This window comes from Carcharhinus amblyrhynchos, chromosome 9, assembly GCF_965287045.1.
Source record: "Carcharhinus amblyrhynchos chromosome 9, sCarAmb.v2.hapA, whole genome shotgun sequence".
Taxonomy (NCBI): domain Eukaryota; kingdom Metazoa; phylum Chordata; class Chondrichthyes; order Carcharhiniformes; family Carcharhinidae; genus Carcharhinus; species Carcharhinus amblyrhynchos.
Genome location: NC_137332.1, coordinates 76,505,627 through 76,532,668, shown reverse-complemented (window position 1 = coordinate 76,532,668; position 27,042 = coordinate 76,505,627). Strand labels below are relative to the sequence as shown.

The 27,042-nt window shown below is 40.3% G+C and overlaps 1 protein-coding gene across 1 annotated transcript in view; it reads right to left on the bottom strand.

Moving 5' to 3' along the window:
• Window positions 1-27,042, bottom strand: part of astn1 (astrotactin 1) — a 2,322,431-nt gene that overhangs the window by 1,849,123 nt on the left and 446,266 nt on the right. The window contains exon 2 of the mRNA XM_080195939.1: window positions 1,326-1,513. Coding sequence (XP_080052065.1) covers window positions 1,326-1,513 — 188 coding nt within the window. The remainder of the gene's footprint in view (window positions 1-1,325; window positions 1,514-27,042) is intronic.

Below are 27,042 nucleotides of genomic sequence, written 5' to 3'. Positions count from 1 at the left end.
CATTCTTTCCCATCAAAAATATAACTGTGTTTTTGTTGTTCAGTATTAAGGTAGTGGAGGAGATTTTAAATAATTAAAGCTGCATTAACTGCTCCAAAAAATTTCCTTTCCCACCCAACAGAGCAGGATCAGAACCAGTATTTAAGTTAATTGATTAGTGTCACAAGTAGGTTACATTAACACTCCAATTAAGTTACTGTAAAAATCAACTCCTGCGCTTGTTTGGCGACACTGAGGAAGAATTTAGCATGGCCAAACCCATGCAAACATGGGGAGCATGTGTAAACTCTGAACAGACAGTAACCCAAGCTGGGAATCAAAGCCAGGTCCCTAGTGCTGTGAGGCAGCTGTGCTAACCACTGTCACCATGCCACCCCAAATGCTAATGCGACCTCAGAGCATCTGCTAAAGTCAGTTGAGTGAGAAATGGATGGCTACATTGTCACTGGCATGGTGAGATTGCTGGAAGAGTGGAAAATTACCCACAGTGTCAACCCAAACCTCTCAGAATCATCCGGTCCTAATTGTATCATTCCATTCATTTTTCAACTGCAATTATCACAAAATGATTATAATTTTGACCCAGTAATTATGCAAATATTTGTAACATGCAAGTACTCTGCTGTCTATCATTCAAGATAGGGAATACATTCTAATAAACAAAAAAAAAATCTGTTGTGCATTTCAATGAAGCTGTGCACATTGTGCCATAGATTAGTGGACTCTTGTTATCCATTTTAAGAAAGATTTGAACTTCCATCCTTTTGATGGAGATACTTTGCTACCCATAATCATTAGAGAATGTTCCACATCAATTATCTTAAAACTATCTATATTTATGAGTGCATCAATAGAAGCTAAGACACAGGGCTTTCCATGAACAAAAGTACAAGAACACATTGACAACAGTATTGTTAACAATCAATAGGAACTTTCCAAATCAATAATACAGTAACAGAAGATGTTTATGCTTATCCTCTCAGCGTTACACTTCACTGAAATTTGCTTCAACTGTGAGGACTGCGAGATCTTTCACTCTCCAAGTGCTTTGAATCTATTCATTATATGACAGTTGATAATCTTCTCAAGCACAATTCCTCCAAACATCATCCTTGCAATATCAAAATTGTCATGGAAAAGCAACTCACCACCTTCTACCCGCCAATGAAGATAGAGCTAACAAGACAACTCATTCGACTCAGCTCAGAACCACATCAACATACAGGTAGGTGTTCAAGCTCAAAGAAAATTTTAACAATGGAAGATAAAAATAATTTGAAGTTAATAATCAAAGGGGAAGAAAATGATAAAGTGGAGTGACTGACCATGACAGAAATGTGAAGGATCCGGAGTTCATCCTCTGCAGAATCAGTCTGAGAGTAGATAGTCGGGATAAGGCCTGGTAAACGATGAGCTATATTCTGATGGTGGACGTGGAAAAGCAAAGTTCCATTTTCTAGCCATTGCTGCCTCCAGCGAACAAGGGGAATCTCTTCTGCAGAGCCAGATATTTCTGTGAAAAACAAACATATTGATTTGGAATTTCATTGAAGAAAGTGAAAATCTCAGAGCGTGCTGAAAGCAATTTCAAATTTAATAATATAACAACACTTCAGCTAATACAATAATGTATAATCTGTCCCTGCACTGGTGGTAACTTATTTATTGATTTGAACAAAAGGGAAGCTGGAAGCATCCCTGAACTTCAATTAAAGTTCAATCAAAAAGAAGTGAAAGATATTGAACTTTCAAATTACAGACCAGATGAGCTCAGAATTAATGGGTGCTCACATACTTCATTCAGCTTCGAGTCAAGCCAAATCATGAAATAATAAAGTCTGGTTCGATTATCATGAATAATACTCCTATAATAGCAAGAAATATCTAATCATGGCAAAATTTTTCATTGTAATAAGTAGAGCATTAACCGTGCACCCAAATCCATCAAATGAATTACATCTCTGAAGCACATTGCTGGGCCATAGATAAACCTACCAATCTCATTTTTCTTCGTTTCAACAGGCTTCTTGAGTTTCCCTCTGCACTGAGGACAGTTTGGCAGAATTGTATGATCAGATTTAAATGCGAGTTGGGATCACAGGATGAATCCTCTGGGAGGGAGCCAATTACTTTATTGCCTCTGCATTCAACATCCAATTAAGTCCTGGCAATACTTTGCTTTATGCAGCCTCATCCAGGCAGTGTACGAAGGAAACACCGGCAGCACAGCCACCCATGGAAGACGCGAGTATGGCAGCCTGACAGCAAAAGTATGTGAAATGTTCTTTGGTGCAATACCATCTCAACTGCCAAGATTGACTCTATTATTCAGAATAGTATTCTCATCAACCGCACATGAAAAGAGCATGCACATTGCCAGGGAGAGAAGAGATGTGTGGTGAAATAGCCTACGCTGCTGTACTGATGGAAGAGAAAGCCCTAGCAGTTGCAGGACTCTTACTACGACAGGCCACTGAGAGAAGGAACATGTTTTGTGCATGAAAAATGGCACATTTATTTAACCTATGCAGCATATTTATTGTTTCGCAGGCTTTGGCAATTGAGACAATTGCAGAACCGTGAACTGGAAGAGGAACAGAGATGTCCCAGTCATTAATATCTTTTCTTAATATCACTTTGACAATGCCAGAAGAATAGCGGGAGATGGCAGATGAGCAAGAATATCTCTCAGAAGGCAATTGCCACTTGGAGAATGCAGCATCAAGTGACTCAAGTGCATCACCGACCACCACTGTCACCAACAACTCAAGGCTGCTTGCACCACACGTGGGACATATGTCACAGGGCGAGGAGCACAGCAAATGTGATCGGATGGCAGAGAAGAGGTTGATACCAGAAGATACAGGATAGCACCAAGCCATGCTCAGGTCACCAGAGGTAATTCACAAAGGTCAAAGGGTCACCAAGGACCAAACTTGTTTCACTGATTGCCAACTGCTCTGATGCTCTTTTGGAATGAATAATCGTTTGTTTAACCTCAAAAGTATGATGTCTTTCTTGAAGCTTCACAATAAAGTTGATGAGTGTCCTGGACTCCAGGTTACAAATAGAGCCGGCAATAGTGGGATTGGTGAAGGGAATGCGACAGGAAGCACTGGGCTAGGCAATTTCTTTTGATTGTTTCATATCTGCTAATGCTAGATTTAAGTGGGGTCATGAAGCAGAAAAGGGCCACGTGTGGACATTTGGCACAGTTCTCTGATACTCCATTGCCAATAGGCCTGCCTACCTCCACCATTTCATGGCACAACTGCACTTGGATGCTATGCAGGAACAGGGGAGCATCTGACGTTTTGTGCATTTGTATGCTGTGACTGCGGTGACATTCTCAAAGCTCCTGATGCGAAAGTTATCTCGCTATCCCCAAAACAATGGGCTGTTGACTATGGTGTGTCAATCCTCAGGCACACCATGGTCAACAGACAGTCCCTTAGCTTCTCTGCCAGAGACGTGCTAATTTCTGCCCCCATGACCAAAGTTGTTCCAACATATATGCGGGGCAGTCTGCGGCTCAGCCTTCATGAAGATGCAACCATGGTCACCTCCTTTCACACATCAAAAAACTGACCATGCTGCCTCCACATTCTGATATTCAGCACATCATTCCTGTCCCGTTTCAAGCCCTTATTTTCTTGATTTTTTTCATGGGACGTGAGTATCACTTGCAAGGCCAGCAGTTGTTGCTCATCCCTAGATGCCCTTGAAAGGCACATTTCAGAGGGCAGATCAGAGTCAACCACATTGCCCTGGGTCTGGATTAGGCCAGACTGGGTCAGGATGGCAGATTTCCTCCTCTAAAGATAGTGAAGCTGATGGGATTTCACAACAATGTTAACATGGTAACCATTACTAAAAGCTAGTTTTAAGTATATTTATTCGTGTCACAAATAGGCCTACAGTAATACTGCAATGAAGTTACTGTGAAAATCCCCTGGTCCCCACAGTCTGGCGCCTGTTTGGATACACTGAGGAAAAATTTAGTATAGCTAATGCACCTAATCAGCACATCTTTGAGACTGTGGGAGGAAACTGGAGCACTTAGAGGAAAACTATGCAGACACGGGAGAACATTCAGACTCTGCACAGACAATAACCCAGGCCAGGAATCAAACCGGGACCCTGGCATTGTGAGGCAGCAGTGCTACCCACTGCACTGCCCCAACTTCATTCCCTGCATATAAATTCCAACTGAGGACCCAGTCGGATTTGAATCCATGACCCCCACACCATCTGGATTGTTAATCCAGTGGTATTACCACTACACTTCCCACCCACCTTTCTGCTACTACTTTGCATTTCTAAGCTGATTAGAAGCTAAAATGGATTATGGGCAACACTGTGACATGAGTAAAGAAAGTGACTGCCCAAACCAATCATGAGATCTCAGAAAACTTTATAACTGCACAGCCACAAGAATATCCAAAGGACTCCGGGATGCCAGATGGAAAAAGATGAAAACTAAATGTATATTTTCTCCTCATACTCATGAAATTTATATTCTAAAATTATTATGGGCATTCACGTAGGCTTTCAAGTCAAGAACAGCGAGAATGTTTAGTCACCTTAATTAGGCAGATAAGGAATTACAAAGAGCCACAGCAATTTGTCAACTGGCACCAACAGCAACCTCTGTTGAAAGTGTAACTCCAAGAAAAAAAGACAATATTTCAGTAATGGCAAAGGATTAATAATGAAGGGCAGACTGATAAAGGGGGAATCCAACTAAAATCATTAGATTTTTTGCTGGGATCAAGATAACTGAATAAGAGTTCAGTTGCCCGAGTATCTCCCTCCTGATCACTACCAGTGACTAATGCTGAAATGTGCCCATAAAGAAGTTGAACAAGGATAAGGAATTGTGTCCTGCTGTGACACAGGTGGCAAATCACCTAGCAACATTTATAGGAAAAGCTTACATGTGAATAACAATCATTTGATCAAGAACAGCAGGCTTCTGCAAGCTAAATGTCAGAAGGGAAGGTTAGGAAATTGGTCGGAAAGAGAATAAGATATGAATATCACTGACAAAGAAGTAAGAATGCTAACCCAGAAGTTGGGGAAATTCCATTGACTACAAGCTAAAGTTGAAGTTCATGGTGTTGAAGGCAAATTATTGACCTGATTAGGGGATGGCCTGAGCAACAGGAGATAGGAGGTAGGAATTTTGGGTAGGTACTATAATCAGCAGGATATTGCGATAACACTATGCCTTTAAGAATTATAATTAGACCATATTTCTTCTAAGAGGCAGTGTTTTGCTGTAAGGAGTCGATTTATCTAACAAAACACAGCTCCATGCTGAGACTGTAGGATAATAACTCATTTTAGCTAACGGTGTGTTTGTCTAAAACGAGTTAATGCATTTATGTTTTCTTAGGTTTATCTCGGGGTTTCAGAATAGAGTTTTGATAAAATTGATTGACGGGGCTAAGTCGTGTGCTAATGGGGAAAGCTAAGTTGGCAGGGAAAGCACACAGTTTTTCTTTCATTTTTAAAGTAGTCAGTTCCTGCCTGGTTCTGAAAGAAGCAAGATATGTCTCCCTGTCTCTCTCTCTCTCTCTCTCTCTCTCCAGAAGTGCTCTAAGAGCCCTAGGACTGACAACCTAAATACAAGCACATAAGCTTGTGTTTTACTAACTGATTTAGAAGAGCAGTTTAAGTCTATGAGAGGAATATTACTTGAATGGAGTCTCATAGGGATTGGTTAGCAGTTAAAAACTGTATCTTGTCATATTTAAGAATTATTAAATTAGAACATAGAACCTTACAGCGCAGTAAAGGCCCTTCGGCCCTCAATGTTGCGCCGACCAGTGGATCGAAACTAATGACCCTCTAACCTAAACTATTCCAATGTTATCCATATGCCTATCCACTGACCATTTGAATGCCCTTAAAGTTGGTGAGTCCACAACTGCTGCAGGCAGGGCATTCCACGCCCTTACTACCCTCTGAGTAAAGAACCTACCTCTGACATCTGTCCTATAATTACCACCCCTTAATTTAAAGCTATGTCCCCTCATGTTAGCCATCACCATCCGAGGGAAAAGGCTCTCACTATCCACCCTATCTAACCCTCTGATCATCTTGTATGCCTCAATTAAGTCACCTCTAACCTTCTTCTCTCCAACGAAAATAACCTCAAGTCCCTCAGCCTTTCTGCATAAGACCTTCCCATCATACCAGGCAACATCCTGGTAAACCTCCTCTGCACCCTTTCCAATGCCTCCACATCCTTCTTATAATGCGGTGACCAGAACTGCACGTAATACTCCAAGTGCGGCCGTACCAGAGTTTTGTACAGTTGCAACATGACCTCACAGCTTTGGTAAATGTCAGGCTAATTCATTTGTTATAATTAAGCTGCATTATTAAATAAAGTTTGTTTTGATAAAAGCTTCTCTGTCTGTAGAATTGCACCTGGAGTGAAATGCCATATCCTCATCCACATTAATGCCAGAATAGCAAATAGCTGGGGTCTAGTCTAAATTCATAATATATCTTGGTGTTTCTCATCCGTATCCTAATAAAATAACTGGTGGCTTTCCATAGGAATCGGTGTCGGGGTCTCAATTCTTTACTATGTTCGTTAACTGAGATGATGAAATAGAAAGTCAGATATCTTTATTTGCTAACAACACAAAGATTGGGAGCAGGGTGTGTAAATGCAAGTTTAAACTCATATTATATTGGTAGGTTAAGTGAATGAAGAGAATTGTAGCAAATTGATTTCAATCCAGGAAGATGTGAGGTTATCACTTCAGTCTTAAAGAGGACAGCACAGAGAGCTTTCTAAACCTTGTAATGTTTACAGCACAAAACAAAGCCATGTGGTTCATTGTGTGCACGTTGGCACTTTGAAAGACAATTACCTTCAATCAATGTCCTCAAGTTCCTGACCCTTCCATACAATTCGAAAGATATTTCTTCACTCTGTCTGGACTCCTCCTAATCTTGAGCATATCTACCAAGTCTCCTCTCCCCCTTTTCTTCACCAAGGAGGACAACCCCCAATATCATTAATCTATCCACATGACTGAAGTCCCTCATCCCTGAAACTCCTTTCATAAACATTGGGCTGGGGGTGTGGACACAAAACCCCACGCGAGTCCCAAAAGGCCGTTTATGCCGGCGGGATTTCCCATTGTAATTATTCTGGCCCTTCCACCCCCCACCCCAGCCAATGGCCATCTCTGCCCTGGGAGCTGTATTGAGCTCTGCACCTTTGGGACATTCTGATCACTGGACACATGTCGTGAAGGACCTGTCGTGATTAATGTCAGTGTGCCTTCACACCGATGTGACTAAGCAATTTAACATGGGGAGGACTATCAGGTGTAAAATCCTGATATGCATAGATAAAGTTGAGTTCTCTTTATGTCATTAGCTGGGGGCAGGGACAATCGAGCGGGGAAATCCTGCTGGTCTCAAAATAGTGTGGCTTCATCTTGTGAACAATTTTTTTGTCCTGTTCGGTATATTTTGACACTGGGTTACATTCCTGATTTCAAATATAATTTTGAATCTTGTCAAAGTAGACATAATTCTTCATAATCAACAATAAAGGTAATTATATTACTGGCCAGGATCATGGTTTTACAATAAACAGACTCCACACTGTAAGTTAAGGAAAAATGCTTTTACTCCAGATGATCATTAACAAAAATAATCAGAACAGAATTACTGTGTTGCTAATTAAAATTCAAACATTCTAACATCTGTTCACATCTAAGTGGAATGAAAAGAACACAACATGCTTTGCAACCTATAATATTCACACATCCACATTCTCATGTGATGAATAACATTCATCCCAGTGCAAAAATGTAGAGAAAACATTTTGATAATTTTATGGATAACAGTCAGTTGCTTCTGTACATGTGGTATCATAGAATCCCTACAGTGCAGGAGGCCATTCAGTCTATCAAGCCTGCACTGAGAACAATCCCACAAAGTCCCATCCCCATAACCCCATGTATTTACCCTGCTAATCCCCCTGACAGTAAGACGCAATTTAGCATGACCAGTCAACCAAACTCTAACATCTTTGGACTGTGGGAGGAAACCAGAGAGCCCAGAGGAAACCCACACAGACACAGGGAGAACATGCAATCTCCACATAGAGAGTCACCCAAGGCTGGAATTGAACACAGGTCTCTGGCACTGTGAGGCAGCAATGCCAACCACTGTGCCCTCCCACTTTAACATTTCCCCTTTCACCTAAAGTTAATGGGGAACAAAAGCTTGAAATAAGCCCAGGTCTGCAGTCGTCACAAACATGGCCTTGAGCTCAACCACAATAGAGGTTCAATACTACAGTGGGTAAGACAGAACTAGCATTCATTTAACTCATCAACTGGGTGCAGACCAGGAATGCATGAAACTCATTTCAATCACAAGTAGAATTGATTGACAACCAACACCTAGATTATAAAATTTCCAACCACAGGCTGAAGGAAGCAATATTCAAGTATAGAACTCATTAACCTCAACTCATCTACAAGCAAATAGAAATGATAGACTGAGAATCTTTGTGAAGCAATAGTTTGAACACTGACCTTTTATGCTGATAGCCTAGATTCAAATCCAGCCTATGGTAATAGTAAAATTTCTGCTGTAAAGGCTCCACATGAAATAAGTTTGCCACGTGGGCAGATGCTAATGCCACCAAACTATTGACTGGTGTGGCATGCAGCCCTGTGATCTCTAAGGTGAATCCTGTGTCTGATTAGAATGGATTCAGAATCAATTCTTGAACTGAAATTCAAGCAAAATAAAGGCAAATGGAGATCGATTTAATTTTCCCTCAGGAGTACTACTCAGGTAATCTTGTACAGATACTTCTCTAAAATTGTTATGTCTTGCTTCAAGTAATCCTTTATACAATGATAGTTCATTGAAAGGACAAGTTACCAACTCTTCAATTCATTACTTCATCCAGTGTATTCTAACTAAGAGAATCATTAATTTCCATATTTACAAGTACTCTCAAGGGTTGACAGATAAAAGTCTGATGTAATATAAGAAACTGTTTATTCAGAGAAAATATATTTTATATTTTCTTCAGTAGAGTAGCACAAGAGACATGCAAAAATCTTGAATTTATTTGCCATGCAGTATGCTAATTTTTTTTATTCAACTAGACTATTTCGTAAAATGCAATATTGTATACATACATATCACAAATTAAGTTGCATGTCATGATTAAACATACTTAAGTAGTAAAAAAGACAGTTACTTCATTATTATTTATAAAAAGAAACAAATAGGTGACAGTGTGATAGACTTCTTTTCTCTCACTTCAGGAAACTGGGTATCAATACGAGGATGAAAACTGCTTTCCTCTGGGGAAAAGTGTATGAGAAGAGAGTGCAGCCCAAAAATCTTCTATAGGCATATTTAAGAAAATGGGTCACTAAAGGAGAGCTGGGGCTGAGAGAGAGTAAGAAAGGCACCTATATATGGAGGTGTAGGGCATGAGTACTTTTGTATCAGTCTTTAAGGAAATTGATGCTGCCAAAGTCATAATGAGAGAGGAGATAGTTAAGATACTGGAGAGGCTAAAAAATTCCTAAAGTGATTTGTATTAGGAGCATTAACTGTGCTCACATTTGGTCATGAAAATCTTGCTGCTGTTCACACCAGTGGGATCTTACTGTCCACTGACAACATACTCCCACCATGATATTGGTGGGGCAATCTCTGGGGCAAGGACTGTGTTCAATGGGAAACCACTGCTGTGGAGAGGGAGAAAAATCCCACCAGAACTCTTTGTATCTTTGCGATACTGGGAGAAGTAAAGCTGGAAATTGCGGACAAACTGACCATAATTTTTCATTCTTCCATAGATTCTGTGGTATGTGCCAAAGGACTGGAGAATTGAAAATGTTACAACGTAGTCCAAAAAAGGGTTCAATGATAAAGCTAGCATCTATAAGCCAATTGATTTAATCTCAGTAGTGGAAAAACTTTGAGAAATGATAATCTGGGACAAACTTATGCTTGCTTACTGCAGCAATTGAATTATAACAGATGTGTTTACAAATGCTTCTCTCTGCATATGATTTTCACATTAAAAAGTCTCACAACACCAGGTTCAAGTCCACAAAGTATTGGGTTAAAACAAACATATGGTGATGCAGGGCAGGATTTTCTGGCAGCACACACCCAAAGACTGGCAATTCCCACACAAGGTCAATCGACCTTTAAATGATCTGCCATATTCTCTGTCCTGCCTGTTACGAATCCCGCGAAGGGTGGGACCAGAAAATCTCACCCATAGTAATAATATCACTGGACTAGTAATTTCCAGACTAACGCTCTGGTGACAAGTGCTCAAATCCCACGGTGACAGCTAGTGGAATTTGAACTTAAGCAGGAACATAAAGCTAGTTTTATCATCAATTTTTGGAAAAAGCCCATCTGGTTCATTCATTCCCAGAAATCTGCCATATCTCACTGACCTGACCTCTTCACTGCCCTTTGAAATAGTCTCGCAAGCCACTCAGTTCAAGGGCAATTAGGAATGGGCGACAAATGTTGGTTTGGGCTGTGATGCCCACATCCCATGAAAGAATTAAAAAACATGTATCCACTGGTAATATCGGAAGAACTAAAAATTAAACTTTCTTGACAACACTTCAAAAAATACTTGTAGCCTCTTCAGAATAATCTTGTTACTCTCTTTGACAGCTATTGCATGGCTGAAATTAAGTCAAAGTGTTGCAATATCCTCACCAAGCTACAATGTGCAAAGAAATTGTTAGATCTTTAAACTTCTGAAAGGCATATAAATGCCAGTTTAATTTTAATGTAAGATGTCTTCGCATAAGTAAATGACAGCTAGAAATTCAACAAGCTTCAAAAGAGAGTCAGGAAATTAGAAATATCTTTTGCTTTAATGGAGAAGTAGGTGTACAGCGCAGACTTGAAAAAAAAGGCAATTAATACTGGGGTGATTAAGCTTCTTTAAAAAACACAGATGGATTAAAATCTAGTTATGAATAAGATTGAAAGCAATAAGGCTAATTATAACAAATGATGAAACATTAATTTTTGGTTCCATGGAACTATCATCTGTAGAAAATGATGGAATATAATGAATTGCACTGTTCGATACTATATCCAGGAGATTTGCTCTATTATTTTAAGAAGGTTAAATAGAAATTTCACACAAGCTTATCTTTACAATGTTACCTGTGATTATTCATCTCTTTGGCAATTAGATTAAAGTATTACAAACGGCATGTGATTGCATTGGAAGCAAGAGGCTCAGTAAACTGAACGGCTTCTCCTTTTCTGAGGTATTTAAATTTGTGGAGGTCTCTTTAGCATATTCACAGTATTAATTCCAAATGCAATGATGTTATGTTGGAGATCACACACAGTCTCCAATTTCCAGCAACCAGTATAATTTATTTATTTTTGATGCCATTCCCTACAATGCAGTTAATAGAAAATAAATTATTTGAATTGATTTATTACTGTCACATTATACAGTGAAAAGTATTGTTTCTTATACAGACAAAGCATACTGTACATAGAGAAAGAAAGGAGACAGTGCAAAATGTACTGTTACAGTCGTAGCTAGGGTGGAGAGAAAGATCAACTTAATATGATGTAAGAAAAGAATTAGAATAAAAAAGAGAGTAAAAGATTGAACTAGAAGGCATGCTGGGCACAGCTTGCAAAAAGTCACTGTGCGCCAATGCCATTTTGAAATGCAATTCAATCAATAAGTTAATTTAATTAAAGCACATAGATATGGCAGGACAGGTGATCTATTGTGCCTCCAGCGCATGGGAGCATTTGGACACTAGTGTTATCCAGGGCAAGCACTTCTGCAATAAGTGCATGTGGCTTGAGCAACTTTTACTCAGAATCATTGAGCTGGAGGTGAGCTGCAGCCACTGCATCTCATCATGAAGGGGCAAAGTTACCTGGGTGCTTTGTACAAAGTGACACACTTTAGGATAGCATATTCTAATTTGCAAGGTGGTCAGAGACAGGAGGGTGTGACAGCAGCTGAGGAAGGTAAGAGAATCCAAAGGGCAATTGTCCAACAGGTTTGAGGTTCTTTCAGTGTGTTTGGCTGAGAATGGTGCTGCAGGGTGGATGAGCTAACTGATCATGGCAACGTGGGTCAGGAAGCTGTTCAATCCATATCATCCTGCAGCCATGTTTCTCTAATGTCTATCAGATCATACTTATTCATTCAGATTTGCTCTGTTAGTTCATCTGTTTTGGTTCAAATGCTATGTGTATTTAATTACAGAGTCTTTAGCTTATCCATTTAGTATTTTTGCAGCATCTAGCTTTAACTGATTATTTTTAGATTTGTACTCTGTGTCATTCTTTCGTAGTTTGTTTATCGCTTCCCATATTAATAGCTTTCTGTCTTGCCTTGTATATAAACTTTGGTATACTACACAGACTAGGGCTTTTATCCCTGGGGCATAGGAGGCTTCAAGGTGACCTTAAAGAGTTCTATAAAATAATGAGGGGCATAGATCAGCTACATAGTCAACATATTTTCCCAAAGGTGGTGGAGTTTAAAACTAGAGTACATAGGTTTAAGGTGGGAGGGGAGAGATACGAAAGAGTCCAGAGGGACAATTTATTCACTCAGAGAGAATTTTAAAAATGTAATGGTAGTAGTCAATGGTATATTAAGGGGGATTTATACTGTTCTCAGCAGAAAAGAGTGAGAGTCCAATGACGGTTATGTTGCCTGACCCAGTGCCAGGGTTTGAGATATATTCTCAGGGCTGGAGAAGAACTTGCAGCAAGTGGGACAGGATCCAGTGGTCATGGTCCATGTAGGTTACAAACACATATGAATGATGAAAAAGGGACTTCTGCAATAGTCAGAGAGAGGAGCTAGGCACTTAATTAGTAGGCAGAACTCCAAAGGTAATAATTTCTGGATTATTATCTGAACCATGTGCAAATTGGCATAGGACAAATAAGATTAGAGAAGTAAATATGTGGTTTAAAGGCTGATGTCGGAATAGTGGATTCTAGTTTGTGGGGCAATGGCATTAGTACTGGGGAAAATTAAATCTGTACAGCTGGCAGAGTTCATGCCTGAACCATGTTGGGCCTGGTATTCTAGTGGGCTGTATAACTAGGGAAGTAGAAGGGGTTGTAAACTGAATAGTAGGAGCAAAAGATCAAATCTGGGGAGATGTCAGAGGTTTACAGCATGGAAACAGGCACTTCAGCCCAACTTGTCCATACCACCTTTTTTATTAAACCACTAACCTGGTCCCAATTGCCCACATTCCTCTCTACCCATCTTACCCATGTAGCTGTCTAAATGCTTTTTAAAAGACAAAATTGTACCCACCTTTACTACGGGCTCTGGCAGCTCGTTGCAGACACTCACCACTCTCTGAGTGAATAAATGGTCCCTCTGGACTGTTCTGTATCTTTCTCCTCTCATCTTAAACCTGTATACTCTAGTTTTAAACTCCACTACCTTTGGGAAAATATACTGACTGACTATCTAGCTGATCTGTGCCTCTCATTATTTTATAGATCTCTTTACCCCCTCTAAGCCTCTATGCCCCAGGGATAAAAGCCGCAGTCTGTGTGGTATACCAAAGTTTATATACAAGGCAAGACAGAAAGCTATTAATATGGGAAGTGATAAACAAACTATGAAAGAATGACCCAGAGTACAAATCTAAAAATAAATAATCAGTTCAAGCTAGATGCTACAAAAGTACTAAAAGGGCAAGCTAGAGGCTCTGTAATTAAATACACATAGCATTTGAACCAAAACAGATGAATTGACAGAGCAAATCTGAATTAATAAGTATGATCTGATAGACATTAGAGAGAAATGGCTGCAGGATGATATAGATTGGAACCTGAACATTAAAGAGTATGCAACATTTAGGAAGGACAGGAATTTGAGAATAGATGGAGAGGTGGCTCTGTTAATGATATTAGCATATTAGAGACGGATGATCTAAGTTCAGATGCCCAGGATGTAGAAGCTGTTTGGGTTGAGATGAAAAATGATAAAGACATGTACTGGAATTCTATCATCTCGCCCACCATGGAATCAAAGCAGGCAAAGGGTGGACAACGAAAATGTCTGTTAACCTCATGTGTGAATTTCCAGTCTCGTTTGAGCAAGGCTGTAAAACCTTGCCCATGAAATCACTTGTGAAAATAGTGCACAGGCCCACTAATTGCAACTACACAGTAGGACAGAGAAGAAAAGAGGAGATATTTGGAGCTTATCAGAAAGCTACAGTGATAATCATGGGGGATTTTAATCTATATATAGATTCGAAAAAATCAGATGGACAATGGTAGCGTAGATGAGGTATTCATAGAAAGATTTTTATGATAGTATTTTAAAACAGCATGTTCTGGAGCCAAGCAGGGAGCAGGTGATACTAAACCTGGTGTCATGTAATAAGATGGGATTAAATGATAGACTCATATGCACCACTATGTAGCAGTGAACATGTTACATTCAGTGTGAAGGAGAGAAGAGTGGGTCCAAGATGATATTTTAAACTTAAACAAGGGCAATTATGAGGATATGAAAGCAAAGTTAAGTTGAATTGAACTGGAAATGAGGTTAAGAGATTGTTCAGTAGAAATTCAGTGGCAAATATTTAAAGGTACTTTTCAAAGTACATGGAATAGGCACATTCCAATGAGAAACAAAAATTCCAAGAGGAGGGCCAACCACCAATCTTTAACTAAAAAATTAAAGACAATATCAAAAGCTTTAAAAAAAAATCATATATTTGCTCAAAGGTGGCTGACAGGTCACAAGATTGGAAAATGTAAAGAGCAGCAAAAAATAACGAAAACATTAATGAGAGAATAATTAGAGTGAGAGAGAAAGCTACCTAGCAATATAAAGACCAATAGTAAGAGTTTCGATAGATATTTAAACAAGAGAAGAGTTAATAATGTGAGCAGTGATCCAATGGAAAATGCATCTGGAGAAAATAGGCGGATGAATTAAACTTTGGTTTTCAATATAAAAGACATAAATAAAGTCCCAGAAACATCTGTAAATCAGTACACGGAGTGGAGGGAAAATTGTAAACACTAGAGAAGTTGTTTTGAGCAAACCGTTGGGTCTGAGAGCTGGCAAATCCTCAGGTATGGATGAATTTCACCCAAAGGTCTTGACATCATTGCATTCTACAGTGCAGAAGGAGGTCATTTGGTCCATCGAGTCTGCACTGACCAAAATCCCACCCAAGCCCTATCCCCATAACCCCATGTATTTACCCTAGCTAGTCCCCCTGATACCACGGCCAACCCACCTAATCCACATATCTTTGAACAGTGGGAGGAAACCGGAGCACCCAAAGGAAACCCACACAGACACAGGAAGAATGTGCAAACTCCACACAGACAGTGACCCAAGTTGGGAATTGAACCCCAGTCCCTGGCGCTGTGAGACACCATGTTGCCTGTATGGAGTAGTTTGTGAGATAGTTGATGCATTGGTTTTAATATTCCAAAATACATTGGGCATTTCTGATCTGGCGCTTAATAGTAGCCAAATTAAAGGTTAATATGGACAAAAGAAGCTCATGGTATAGGGGTAACATACTGGTATGGATAGATCGGCTGGCTCACAGGAAACAGAAAGTCAGCATAAATGGGTCTTTTCCTGGTTGACAGGATGCGATGAGTGGTGTGTAGCCAGGATCAGTACTGGAGACTCAGCTTTTTAAAATTTATATAAAATGACTTGGATGAAGGGACTGAAGCAATGGTTGTTAAATTTTCTGATTATACAAAGATAGGTAGAAATATAAATTGTGAAGAGCACTTACCAGACTGCAAAGGAACATAGATAGGCCAAGTGAGTGGGTAAAGATGAAATTATCCATTTTGGCAGGAAGATTTTAAAAAAGCATATTATTTGAATGGTGAGCGTTTGCAGAGCACTGAGGTACAGAGGGATCTGGGGGTCTTGATTCGTGAATCACAAAAGTCTAGTATACAGGTACAGTGGGTAATTAGGAAAGCTAACAGAATGTTACCATTTGTGAGGGAACTTGATGACAAAGTATGGAGGTTATGCTTCAGATGTACAAGGCACTGGGAGATCACATCTGGAGTATTATGTACATTGTTGGTCTCCCTAGTTCAGGAAAGGTGCAAGTGTGTTAGAAGCAATTCAGAAGTTTATGACACTAATACATGGAATGGATGGATTGTCTTATGAGGTAATGTTAGCAAGATTAGGGTTTGTATCCACTGGAATTTAGAAGTCTAAGAGGTGACTTGATCGAAACCTTTAAAATCCTGAGGGGTGACAGGATGATGTGAGGAGGATGTTTCCTTTTGTGAGATAATTGAGAACTAGGGGCTACTGTTTTAAAAAAAATCACTCATTTAAAGCAGAGATGAGAAGAATTTTTTTTATCTCTGAGGATTGTGTCTCTTTGGAACTGTCTTCCTGAAAAAGTAGTGGAGAAGTGCCTTTGAATATTTTTAAGACAAGGCCAGATAGATTATTGATTAACAAGGGGGCAAAAGGCTATTGATCTAGACAGGAATGTCAGATTGAGGTTACATTCAGATCAAACATTATCTTATCAAATCGTGGAACAAGGTCACGAGGCTGGGTGGCCTGCTGCTGCTCCTAATTTGTATGTTCATATAATTTGAATCAATATTGGCAGACGGTTCAATCTTACAGCAAAGGTTTCTGAGGTGAGGGTCACAGTTTCTGACACCTTCAAGATATTTGTTTACTCTCAGTTGACAGACGGTCTCTCACCTTCTTTGCGAATAAGATAACTGCTTCCCCGCATGCCAACTCCAAGTGGAAAGATTCCTTCTGGCAAAATGCACTTTCTCGCCTCAAGTATATGTTCACCCATTGCCAACTTTAGTGTTCCAGGTGAGTGTGTGAAATGTTCAAGCTCCAGCCAAGATCACAGAATTATCGCAGTGCAAAAGGAGGCCATTTGGCCCATAATGTCTGTGGCGGCACTCCAAATGAGTAGAATGATTTAGCGCCATCTCTCTACCCTTTACCACTTGCCATGCACATTGTTTGTATTCAAGTAATCATCCAACGCCCTCTTGAATGCTTTAGTACAACCTACCTCCACAACACTTCCCAACAGTGCGTTCGAGACACAAACCACCTGCTGTGTGAAAAAGCTTTTTTTGCATATCACATTTGCTTCTTTCACAGATCATTTTACATCTGTTCCTTCTTATTCTCAATCCATTTACGAGCAGGAACAATTTCCCCTATGAACTCTTTCCAGCCCCCTGATGATTTTGAACACCTCTCGCAAATGTCCTCTTAAATTTCTTCTCTCCAAGGAGAACAATCCCATCCTCCATAATCTATCCTGATAAGTGAAGTTCTCCATCCCTGGAACCATTCTTGGAAGCCTTTCTGCATTCTCTCTCCAATGCGTTCACATCCTTCCTTTCTATAGTGTGGCACCGAGAACTGTACACAATAAGACAGCTGAGGTCTAACTATGGTGTTGTTTAATTTCAGAATTACCTCCTTACTCTTGTACTCTGTGCCCGTATTAATAAAGCCCAGGATACTTTATGCTTTATTAATTGCCCTCCACCTGTCCTAGCACTTTCAATGATCTATGCACATATACATCCAGATCCCTCTGCTGCTGCACCCACTTAAGAATTTTATCCCTTATATTAACTCTCCATGTTCTTCCCAGCAAAATGCATCAGCTCACACTTCTCTGAATTGAACTTCATCTGCCACCCATCTGCCCACTCCACCAAATTGTCTATATTCTTCTGAAAGAACTGCTGTCTATTAAAAAAGCTGAAAGAAAGATTGAACTTGCAGATGTTGATCATGTACTTTATAACTTCTTATTCACAAAGAAAGTTAACTACCGAGAAATTAACATTTTATTGATCTACTGTTGCGCAATTCGATGATTTTCCCATTTTTACAATTTGAGATGATAGCACATAAAAAGCGTAGTTTCAGGCCAGGACAGACATTTTTCCTACCCAGCACAACATTAACATTCCTTTCAACAGTAATGATTAATAGCTTAAAAATGCATTGGGATAACGGCATATTTCAGTGGAAAAAGTTATTCAGCAAATTGTGCCTGTTGTTTTATTGAAGTGCACACATTGATGTATGACTTCACATCAAATATTGTCCAAAATTGGTCTGCCAGGATTTAGTTAAATGTTTTTAAATGGGCATTGATTGCGAGACATTATGATCACAGCGTTCAGGCTGAAGCCTAGGGTTAAGTATCCGTAAAAATTCAATCACACCTTCTGACTGCAAACAATTTTTCAGCTTTCAGAAAGTTATTGGTGACAACTAATTTAGAAGCGAGGAAATGGAGTTGGAGGGAAAAAGAAAGTGATTTTCCATCAACTATTTTTTGCACTTATCAAGGTGAAGGATGTTACTGTTGGTGAATGCAATGTTTTCCATTTCTGGCATTGTGATCCAATATGAAGTATTCCCAAGTCAGTTATACTACACATGCACAGGAAGAAAAGTTCTTTTTGCCATTCCACAGAACAGTATTCACAAATGGAGCAAAAGCCATTTTCTTCCCATTTCCCATATTGATCACCTTCTGGCCTTGGAATAATGTTGCCATTTGAATGTCAAACAGGGTTGACTTCTTTAAGCATAGAATTACTCCCAGAGTGCTCAACCCCTTTTACATTGGCACCAGATGAAGGAGACTTACACCCCTTTACACAGGCTGGGGGCGATTATTGCAAAAAAAAATCCAAGTGTTGAATTTGCGTAAAAACTGGAGTAAATCCCACTGGTTTTTCCAGTGGCAGCTTTAAAATGAAGCTCCCACATTCTATGCATGCAGAGAGCATTAGTGTGAATCCTGTTGAAAAGCTGTGGGCAGGGCCTATCCCCACGGAAGAGGTCGGCAGCATTGCACCGAGCAGGCCATTGTGCATGCGCCGATCTGTCAGCACCAAGATTGGAGCATGCTTAGTGGCCCCTGTCTACTGGCATCCCAATTGCTGGCCACCTCAATCGCTGGCCAACCTACGACCCCTGCGTCGCCAGCCCTCGACCCCTTCCATGGCCCAATTGCTGCACACCTGCCCCTCCCCCTCCCCCTCCCAGCCCCCAAGCATGACTGGACCAGCCTTGCACCCCTCCACCCCCAACCCCACACCACCACCAGGCCACTTTGATCACTTATTTCCAGCGTGAAGCTGTCAACACCGGAATTCCAGCACTGGGAGGTGCACTCAGGCCCAGGTGCCCAGTGTGGATTACACTAATCCGGCGCCGCTTGAATCTCTTGGCCTGCTGTGCTAAAAAAAAAAATCAGCTGGATGGGAAAATCACCCCCTACTATCTTTCAAACCAGGTCACAGAGATGAGAGACACATTTCTCACTTCCTGCAACACATTTTTCTTGAAAATGACTTTTTATGCTACAGGAAATAATAAGGTACGATTAGCATAAAGAAATCTGAATACAAGCTGTTCATCTGTTCACATTAGAAAAATTGGATCGAGGTCTATCAGCACATATGTCATGAATAATGCTTTGGAAGGGCAAGTATATCAAACTCCAAATTGGGAAGTTGAGGTCGATCGTTCAGAACAACCCTGATATTTTTAGTGACTTTTGTTCCTTAGCTGAAGATGGCTTCTGAAAAACTTTTAAAAACATTTATTCTATTGTGGGAATATGACCAAGTTCCCTTTCCGCTGGGCACATGACCATGAATATGATGAATGACATTTGGTAAGAAACACCCTAACTCTTTTGAGTTAAGGAAATAAATCTTCTGTGTGTTTTCATTAAAGAAAGTAACCAGCTGAGTCCAATCATCGATAAATAAAAACAACATATTAACCAAATAACAGGTCTGCCAGTTTCTTTCCCAATATTTCTTCAACTCTAGTTTGCTCTCAAGTAGCGTGAGGGGCAATACAGTTGAGACTAGAAGATTAGACAGGGTAGATCAGAAAGAATGTCCCCAGTGGTGGGGGAGTCCAGAACTAGGGGTCATAGTTTGAGAATAAGGGGTAAACCTTTTAGAATTGAGATAAGGAGAAACTTCTTCACCTGGAGGGTACTGAATGTGTGGGATTCACTCCCACTGAATATAGTTGAGTCCAAAACGTTGCCCGATTTCAAGCAGAAATTAGATATAGCACTTGGGGCTAAAGGGATCAATGGACGTGGGAGGAAGGGGGGCAGTGGAAATCAGGATATTGAATTCGATGATCAAGCACGTTCAAAATGAATGGTGGAGCAGACTCGAAGGGCTAAATGACCGACTCCTGCTTCTAGTTTCTATCTTTCTATGATCAATTCTCCAGCTATCATCAGGATAATAAACAGTTTTCACCTATAATGTTTTAATTTACAAAAGGGAAAACAAAACCATAATACAAAACAGTTTACAAATTATACACATCTGTCAGGAAATTGGTAGGAAGAGAATAGGCTACTCTGAAGTGGCAAGGGTGCTCATCTGATGCTGAGGCATTATTGGACAGAGCAGGAGCTGTTTTACTCTGTGTCAAATCAACATGTAATTTATATATGATTGACAAACATGGCGGCTGTCTGATTAATGCATAGATCATATGTTACACATATGTAATATAACAGTTGTACTCCTTATAATTTGCTATCAACAAAACATACTCTTTAGTTGAATTATTGTCCTGTAACTCATTTAGAGATTAAGGCTACAATTCTCCCAAATGAAATCTAGGTGCTGCCGCCAGCGGAGAAACTGATGCATTTCCCATTGGCAACGCTACATAGGTGGGATTCCACAAGTTTAAAGTGGAAGAAATGCTCCCACATGAATCATGCCGAGCCAAATGTGCCAGATGTGAGGCTCCCAAATTGGCAGTCAGCTGACATTCAAGAACACTTCCTGATTTTCCATTTCTCAGAATAACCGAAGGAAAATTAACGCAGTCTCACATTAATGGAGCAAGCCTTTGTTCTTCGACCTTTTATGAAATCAATCTTTATGATTTATAACTATGGAATTACTTGTAACAGACTGAATTGCAGCAAGATCCCAAAAAAAATGCACTGAAACTGAATTGCTCCCCAATATCTAGTTCATTATAAACCTAATTAGATATTACATACCATGTACATTTGAAATACATGGTATCACTGAATCAAATCTGCAGTTAGAATTGCAACTCAATAGTTCCATCTTTCACACATACCCACTGTTATACTGTGACGGTTATTCCAGACTCCATTAGGAAGAAAGTAGGTATTTACTGATAACAAGAAACCATGGTACAGGGAGGTGTTGCAGCACAAAGCTGCCTGGGGCTTTCTTACAAAAGTTAAACGGCATGAGACAGACAAATACAGAAAATGCTGAGAAAATCTCAGCTGGTGTGTCAGCATCAGCAGAGAGAGAACAGAGCCAAGGACCAGGATTTTCCCCCCCAAAAAATTACAGAATTCCTATTCGTTTTTCTAGAGGGATTTTTAGACTGAATCTCCCACACTATGAGCACTGCACACTGCACAGTGCCCTGAGAGAGCGATTCACTTTGAAAATCTGTGGGCAGGTCATGTGCCCGCTGGAGAGTCCGGCATCATAGCACTGACTGAGCCACTGCACATGTGCCAATATCGGAACTGCTGGCCTCCTGATCATTGGTAAGCCTGATTGATGGCCATCCCTGCAACCCCCCATCGCAGGCCTTCTGACCACCTGCCAATCCCTTGATCACTGGCCTCCCAGACCTCCCCAGGCCAGCCCTGATGTCCTCCCCCACCTTCACCTTCCCCAACCTGGATAGCCAGCTCGAATTGTTGCCCACCCTCCTTCTGCCTGCGATGCCAGTGCAGAGTGGCAGCAGGAACCCCAGCAGTTGTGCACTGAATAGGCCTCATACCCAATAGGCCCCATTCCTTTGGCCTCATCCCCCTGACACTGCCTGGCAGGCATTGCAATTTGCCCTTTGGGCAGTGTCAGTCTGGCTTCTCGGCACTGCCAAGGTAGTAGCCCCATACAGCCTCCTGTGCAGGCCTCAATGGCCTCTGTTGCCTTCAGTGAGGTCAGTTTCCTGCTCCCCATTAGTGGGGAATAGTAATAAATCCTGTTGGAGTGAACCACTCCTGGTGGGTGGGGTGGGAAAGAGATGTTAGCAGGCCCGGAGACTTCAGTCCCAGGCCTACTAATGGGAATTATAATATTGAAATCAGCTTGGAGCTGATGATGCTCAAACACTTGGAGCCAGAGATGCATAAAGGCCAAGGTGCCCAGTGGGAAGCCCATGAAATGGCTCCCCTGAAGTCCCCCAGCCTTTTGCACTGCTAGAGCAGTGCAGTGGGCTAGGAGAATCACTTCCAGTATTTCAAGTCCTGGTGTCTCTTTGTCAGAGCTCATAATTCACTTTTGCATGAGAGAGAACTTCCTTTCTCTGGGATAGTTGCTCACTCACTCACGTTGGTCCTTCAGTCAGTGATTGTACCATGCTGTACTGTCTTAAAGAGACAAACACCAAATAAGCAATACTTGTGGTAATAGAATGAGTCATAGCTCTAAAATTGCACCCAGTACAGGAACAGGCATATGACACAGTGCATTAGGGTTTTGTGTTTGTGTGCAATAAAGCAGAGAAATTTCAAGTTGCACATATAAAGCTCACGAATGACCAATTTAGCTTATTGGAGGACGAGCACTCCCCATAGCAGCCCATACATAACTCCTAATGACTAGTTGCTCACCATCTCAGATAGCAAATGACAGGAAGACCATGAAAAATAGACTTACATTCTTGCATCGCACCTTATCATGTCTTCATGATGTCCCAGAGAGCCAATAAATTACATTGAAATATTATGAACAGTTCTTAAGAACATCAATAAGGAGAAAGTAAACTCATGCAAGAAGGGTCTGGTGCTTTCATTCACAGTTTTCACGTGAGCAGTGACTGTAAAACTCTGAGGTCAATTTCAAATTCAAGGTAACCACAAAAAGCTATGAAACTCCTAAGAGCCAGTGAAACATCAAATGAGCCCAGGAAGAGGATATCACAGGGGCCAGGTGCTGGAGGGATATTGTTTCTAACACTCAATCCTCCATTTTCTAGATCATATCCACCCCTCATTCATCACGGCCACTGAGTGCAGCTGTAACCACCAAGATGGTCACAGGAAGTCAAATGAAAGACTGATGAGGAATCATTGCAAGCAAGGATCAGCTATGCAACTTTACTAAACTGTACAAGCAGAATCATGTTAAAAGAAGAAAGTTAAGGGTGAAAGCGAGCAAGATGGGAGACTTCTGTGTGTAAATTCATCTGCTTTGTGTATACTGAAATTAATTTGGAATTTAATTAAGGATTGAATGAGAACCACTTGGGTAACTAGAACTTTTTCCATTTTCAAGACTATGAGCTTGGCTATGTGCCCTCTTGTGTGTTAGTTAGTAAATTATTTGCACTTTTAGCAATCTACACTGCCTACATCATCGCCTGACCTGACTCCTTATAACATCACAATACGTTTGTCTATAATAACATGAAATATTATTTGTTTTTGATCTGTTAAATGATTTTATAAACATCTATGTTGATGAATTGTGTCACCTTCCATTCCTTCCGGAACTGTGTGAGCTGCCGCGATAGACAATTGCAGATTGGTACAGAACCCGTTCCTTCTGTTTGATCTGCTTTTCTCAATTCCCACCTCCTGATCAATTTGGTTCCTTCACCTCATCTTCCCCACTCATATCCTGCCTTCCATTTCAAATCTCACCCCCTTCCATGATCTCCAATAGTTTTCAGCTATCATGAATGGTCACTTGTTAGAAAATAAGCAGGAAAAGTTAGCACCAGTAAAATAAACACTTACTTCTTGCAGAAATAAAGTTGTTTTGAGCGCCGAGCAGAGGTTGAACGGATATTGGGAAAAACTTTTGCAAATCAAGGCATATCCAAGGCCTTCAACCCCTTCTTTGGCTGCAAGCTACACATCAATCATCTGAGGTGCACATGCTAGACTAATAGGACAAAGGAAAGTGGAAAGGTACAGGAATCAAACATTGCCCCCTCCCCAATCATCCTTGCTGTCTCCTTCACCACTCAAAGGTTTGAAGGTGCTGCGTTTGCATGGTAGATACAAACTAAACCCTCCGCCCAAAATTAAATTTTGTCCATCCCGATCTAACAATATGATCATGTTTATTACTGCTAGTCAACCTCTCTGCCACTGATGATTAATTACTACAATTATTTTCAAGTTTTTTTTTCAGTCTATCTTAATCCAGTCTGTTCTTTTCCTTTACTCCTCCTCCTACATCTGATTTGATACAGAATTGATCCACTCCAGTTTATATTTCCTTCTCCGCCCTTGCACAATTAAGTTCACAATTTGTTTTTGATTGGTTAAGATGATACAGTTGCTTGTTCAGTTCATGTTTGAGCAATTGGCTACACAAAGCAATTTTTAAAAACCTAAATGTGCAAGTGCAGCTCTTGACAAAAGTAACAACATGTTGCATTGTGAAATGCCGAAGTATTTTACTATGATGACTATGCTTTTAAATTATACACAAACAGTAATCCTTTCCTGCTGGTAAGTACCATTTTGTGTGTGATGAATTTGATTGTATCAGATCTATACTTAGTATCTTTCCAGTGACTATCTGCACACAGATCTAAGAGCAGGATGAATTATGCATGAACGATGGCTTTGGAGTTACACGAATTGACATGTAATTAAAGTCCATTCGCATTCTATAAGAAAACTATTGCACTCTTCACTCTACAGATCCAATTGATTCCACTTGCTTTTTAATATATTGTTTGATTCTTTTGTATGTAGTAATGTTGCTGCACATTTATTACTTTTTGTTGTACATTATTGCCAGTTTGGACAATTATATTTCCTAACCACTGTTAAACAGAATGGACCACGCTATAGCAGTGTGTCTAATGGTGCCTGTGAGTAGTTAGACTTCTCCTTGTACATTTAGATTTATCTTTTTGTGTGGCAAGTTGCTCAAATGTGAATAGCGCAAACAACTCTGAATTACCATTAGCAATCAGAATAAAGTATTATTGAATTAACAATGCAATGGTGGAGAAGTGAATGTAAAGTGGAAGTAAATGGAATACTAGGCGGTAGGGTAGCACAGTAGTTAGCATTGCTCCCTCACAGGTCCACGGACCTGAGTTTGGATCCAGCCTTGGGTGGGTGGAGCTTCCCTTTCTCTAGGTTTCCCTTTGGTTCTCTGGTTTTCTCCCATAATCCAAGAAACACAGATTAGGTAGGATTAGTCATGCTACATTACCCCTTAGTGTCCCAAGGTGTACAGGTTAGGGGGATTAATGTAAATATGTGGGGTTACAGGGATGGGGCTGGATTAGATTCTTTGTTGGAGAGTCAGTGCAGACGTGATGGACTGAATGCCTCTTTCTCCATTGCAGGGGATTCTGATTAAGATCAATTAAAGCAAAATAGACAGAAAGAAAACTAAAAATAATTAATTTTCAGTGCCAGAAAGGTTGATTGATATCGAATGCTTAGAATGGGACAGTCAAAAATTAGCTTTTTGGTGGTAGGTTTAGTTTGTATATACTATATAAATGTTGCAACTTCAATTTTTTTGAATGAATTTGAGTTGTGTGCCAGACAGCGAGTTTCTATTTTTATGGAACTAGTGCAACTCGAGAACAATATTTGGATATGTGAATTTAACCATCCATCTGCACCATGAATAACAATATTTGCCTCACTGTTGATTAACAGGAAAACCTGGGCTGTTATAGAATGGAATTATAGAATAACCACAGTGTGGTTCTGCTACGTTCCGCTCTGTAAAAGCAATTCAGTAGCCCTCATTGGTACTATCCAGCTTATTGAAGGTGCCAACATTGCACAGTCAGGAAACATAATTTTAATAAATTGCATTGTCTTACTGCAATTGCTTGCTCAAGGATAACTCAAACCCTTTGTGTGTATCTGCTTCTGTTGTGAGTCACCTAGCAATATAACCATTTTCTATTATAGGATGCAATACCCAATGTATTCGGATCACTGGATATATTCTTAACAAACAAGACATGGCAGCAAACCAACTTCTTCTTACATGAATGTGCAGAAACGAAAAGGACAGTTCTCACATTGAGATCTGTCAATTTCCTACTGTTTCCCAATCCATGAAAATAACAGACATGAACTCTACTGATACATCATGTGTAAATCTACTTTGAAGCAAGCTAATTTGCCCTTGAACTGCAATGGATGTTCAGGCTTGCATGTCCATTGAGAAATAGAGATGAAGGGACAAGGATCTGATGCCAAATAAACACCTCCATAACTTTTTCTGCTCGGAACTTGGCGTGCCAAATCATCATTCACCAGAAGCATTCATTTGCATCCTCTTGTAGAAAGAATTACACTTTATTCTTCAGTTTGCTGCCACAGCCATGGAATGATATAAATGAAATATTTGACTCAAAGGAACATGAGCAAATGTAACAACTCTAAATTTCTCATCATAAATATAGAAGCAGAATTTGGCCCATCAAATCTGCTCTGCCATTCAATAATGGCTGATACGATTCTCATTCCCATTCTCATGCCTTCTCCCCATAACCTTTGATCTGCTTATTGATCAAGAACCTATCCATCTCTCTCTTAAAGACATTGCTATTGCTCAATGACCTGGTCTCCATCGCCCTCTATGGCAATGAGTTCCACAGATCCACCACGCTCTGGCTGAAGAAATTCCTCCTCACCTCAGTCTTAAAGGAGAATCTCTTCACTCTGAGGTTGTGCCCTCAAGTTCTAGTCTCTCCCACTAGTGGAAACATCACCTCTATGTCGATTCTATCTCGGCCTGTCAGTACTCTGTAAGTTTCAATTAGATTCCACACCCCCCCCCATTGTCCTTCTAACCTCCCCTGAGTATAGACCCAGACTCTTCAACAGCTCCTCATATGACAAACCCTTCATTCCTCTACTTATTCACAAATTGATGCAAGTTGCTTCTACATTGATGTATGAAGCAAAC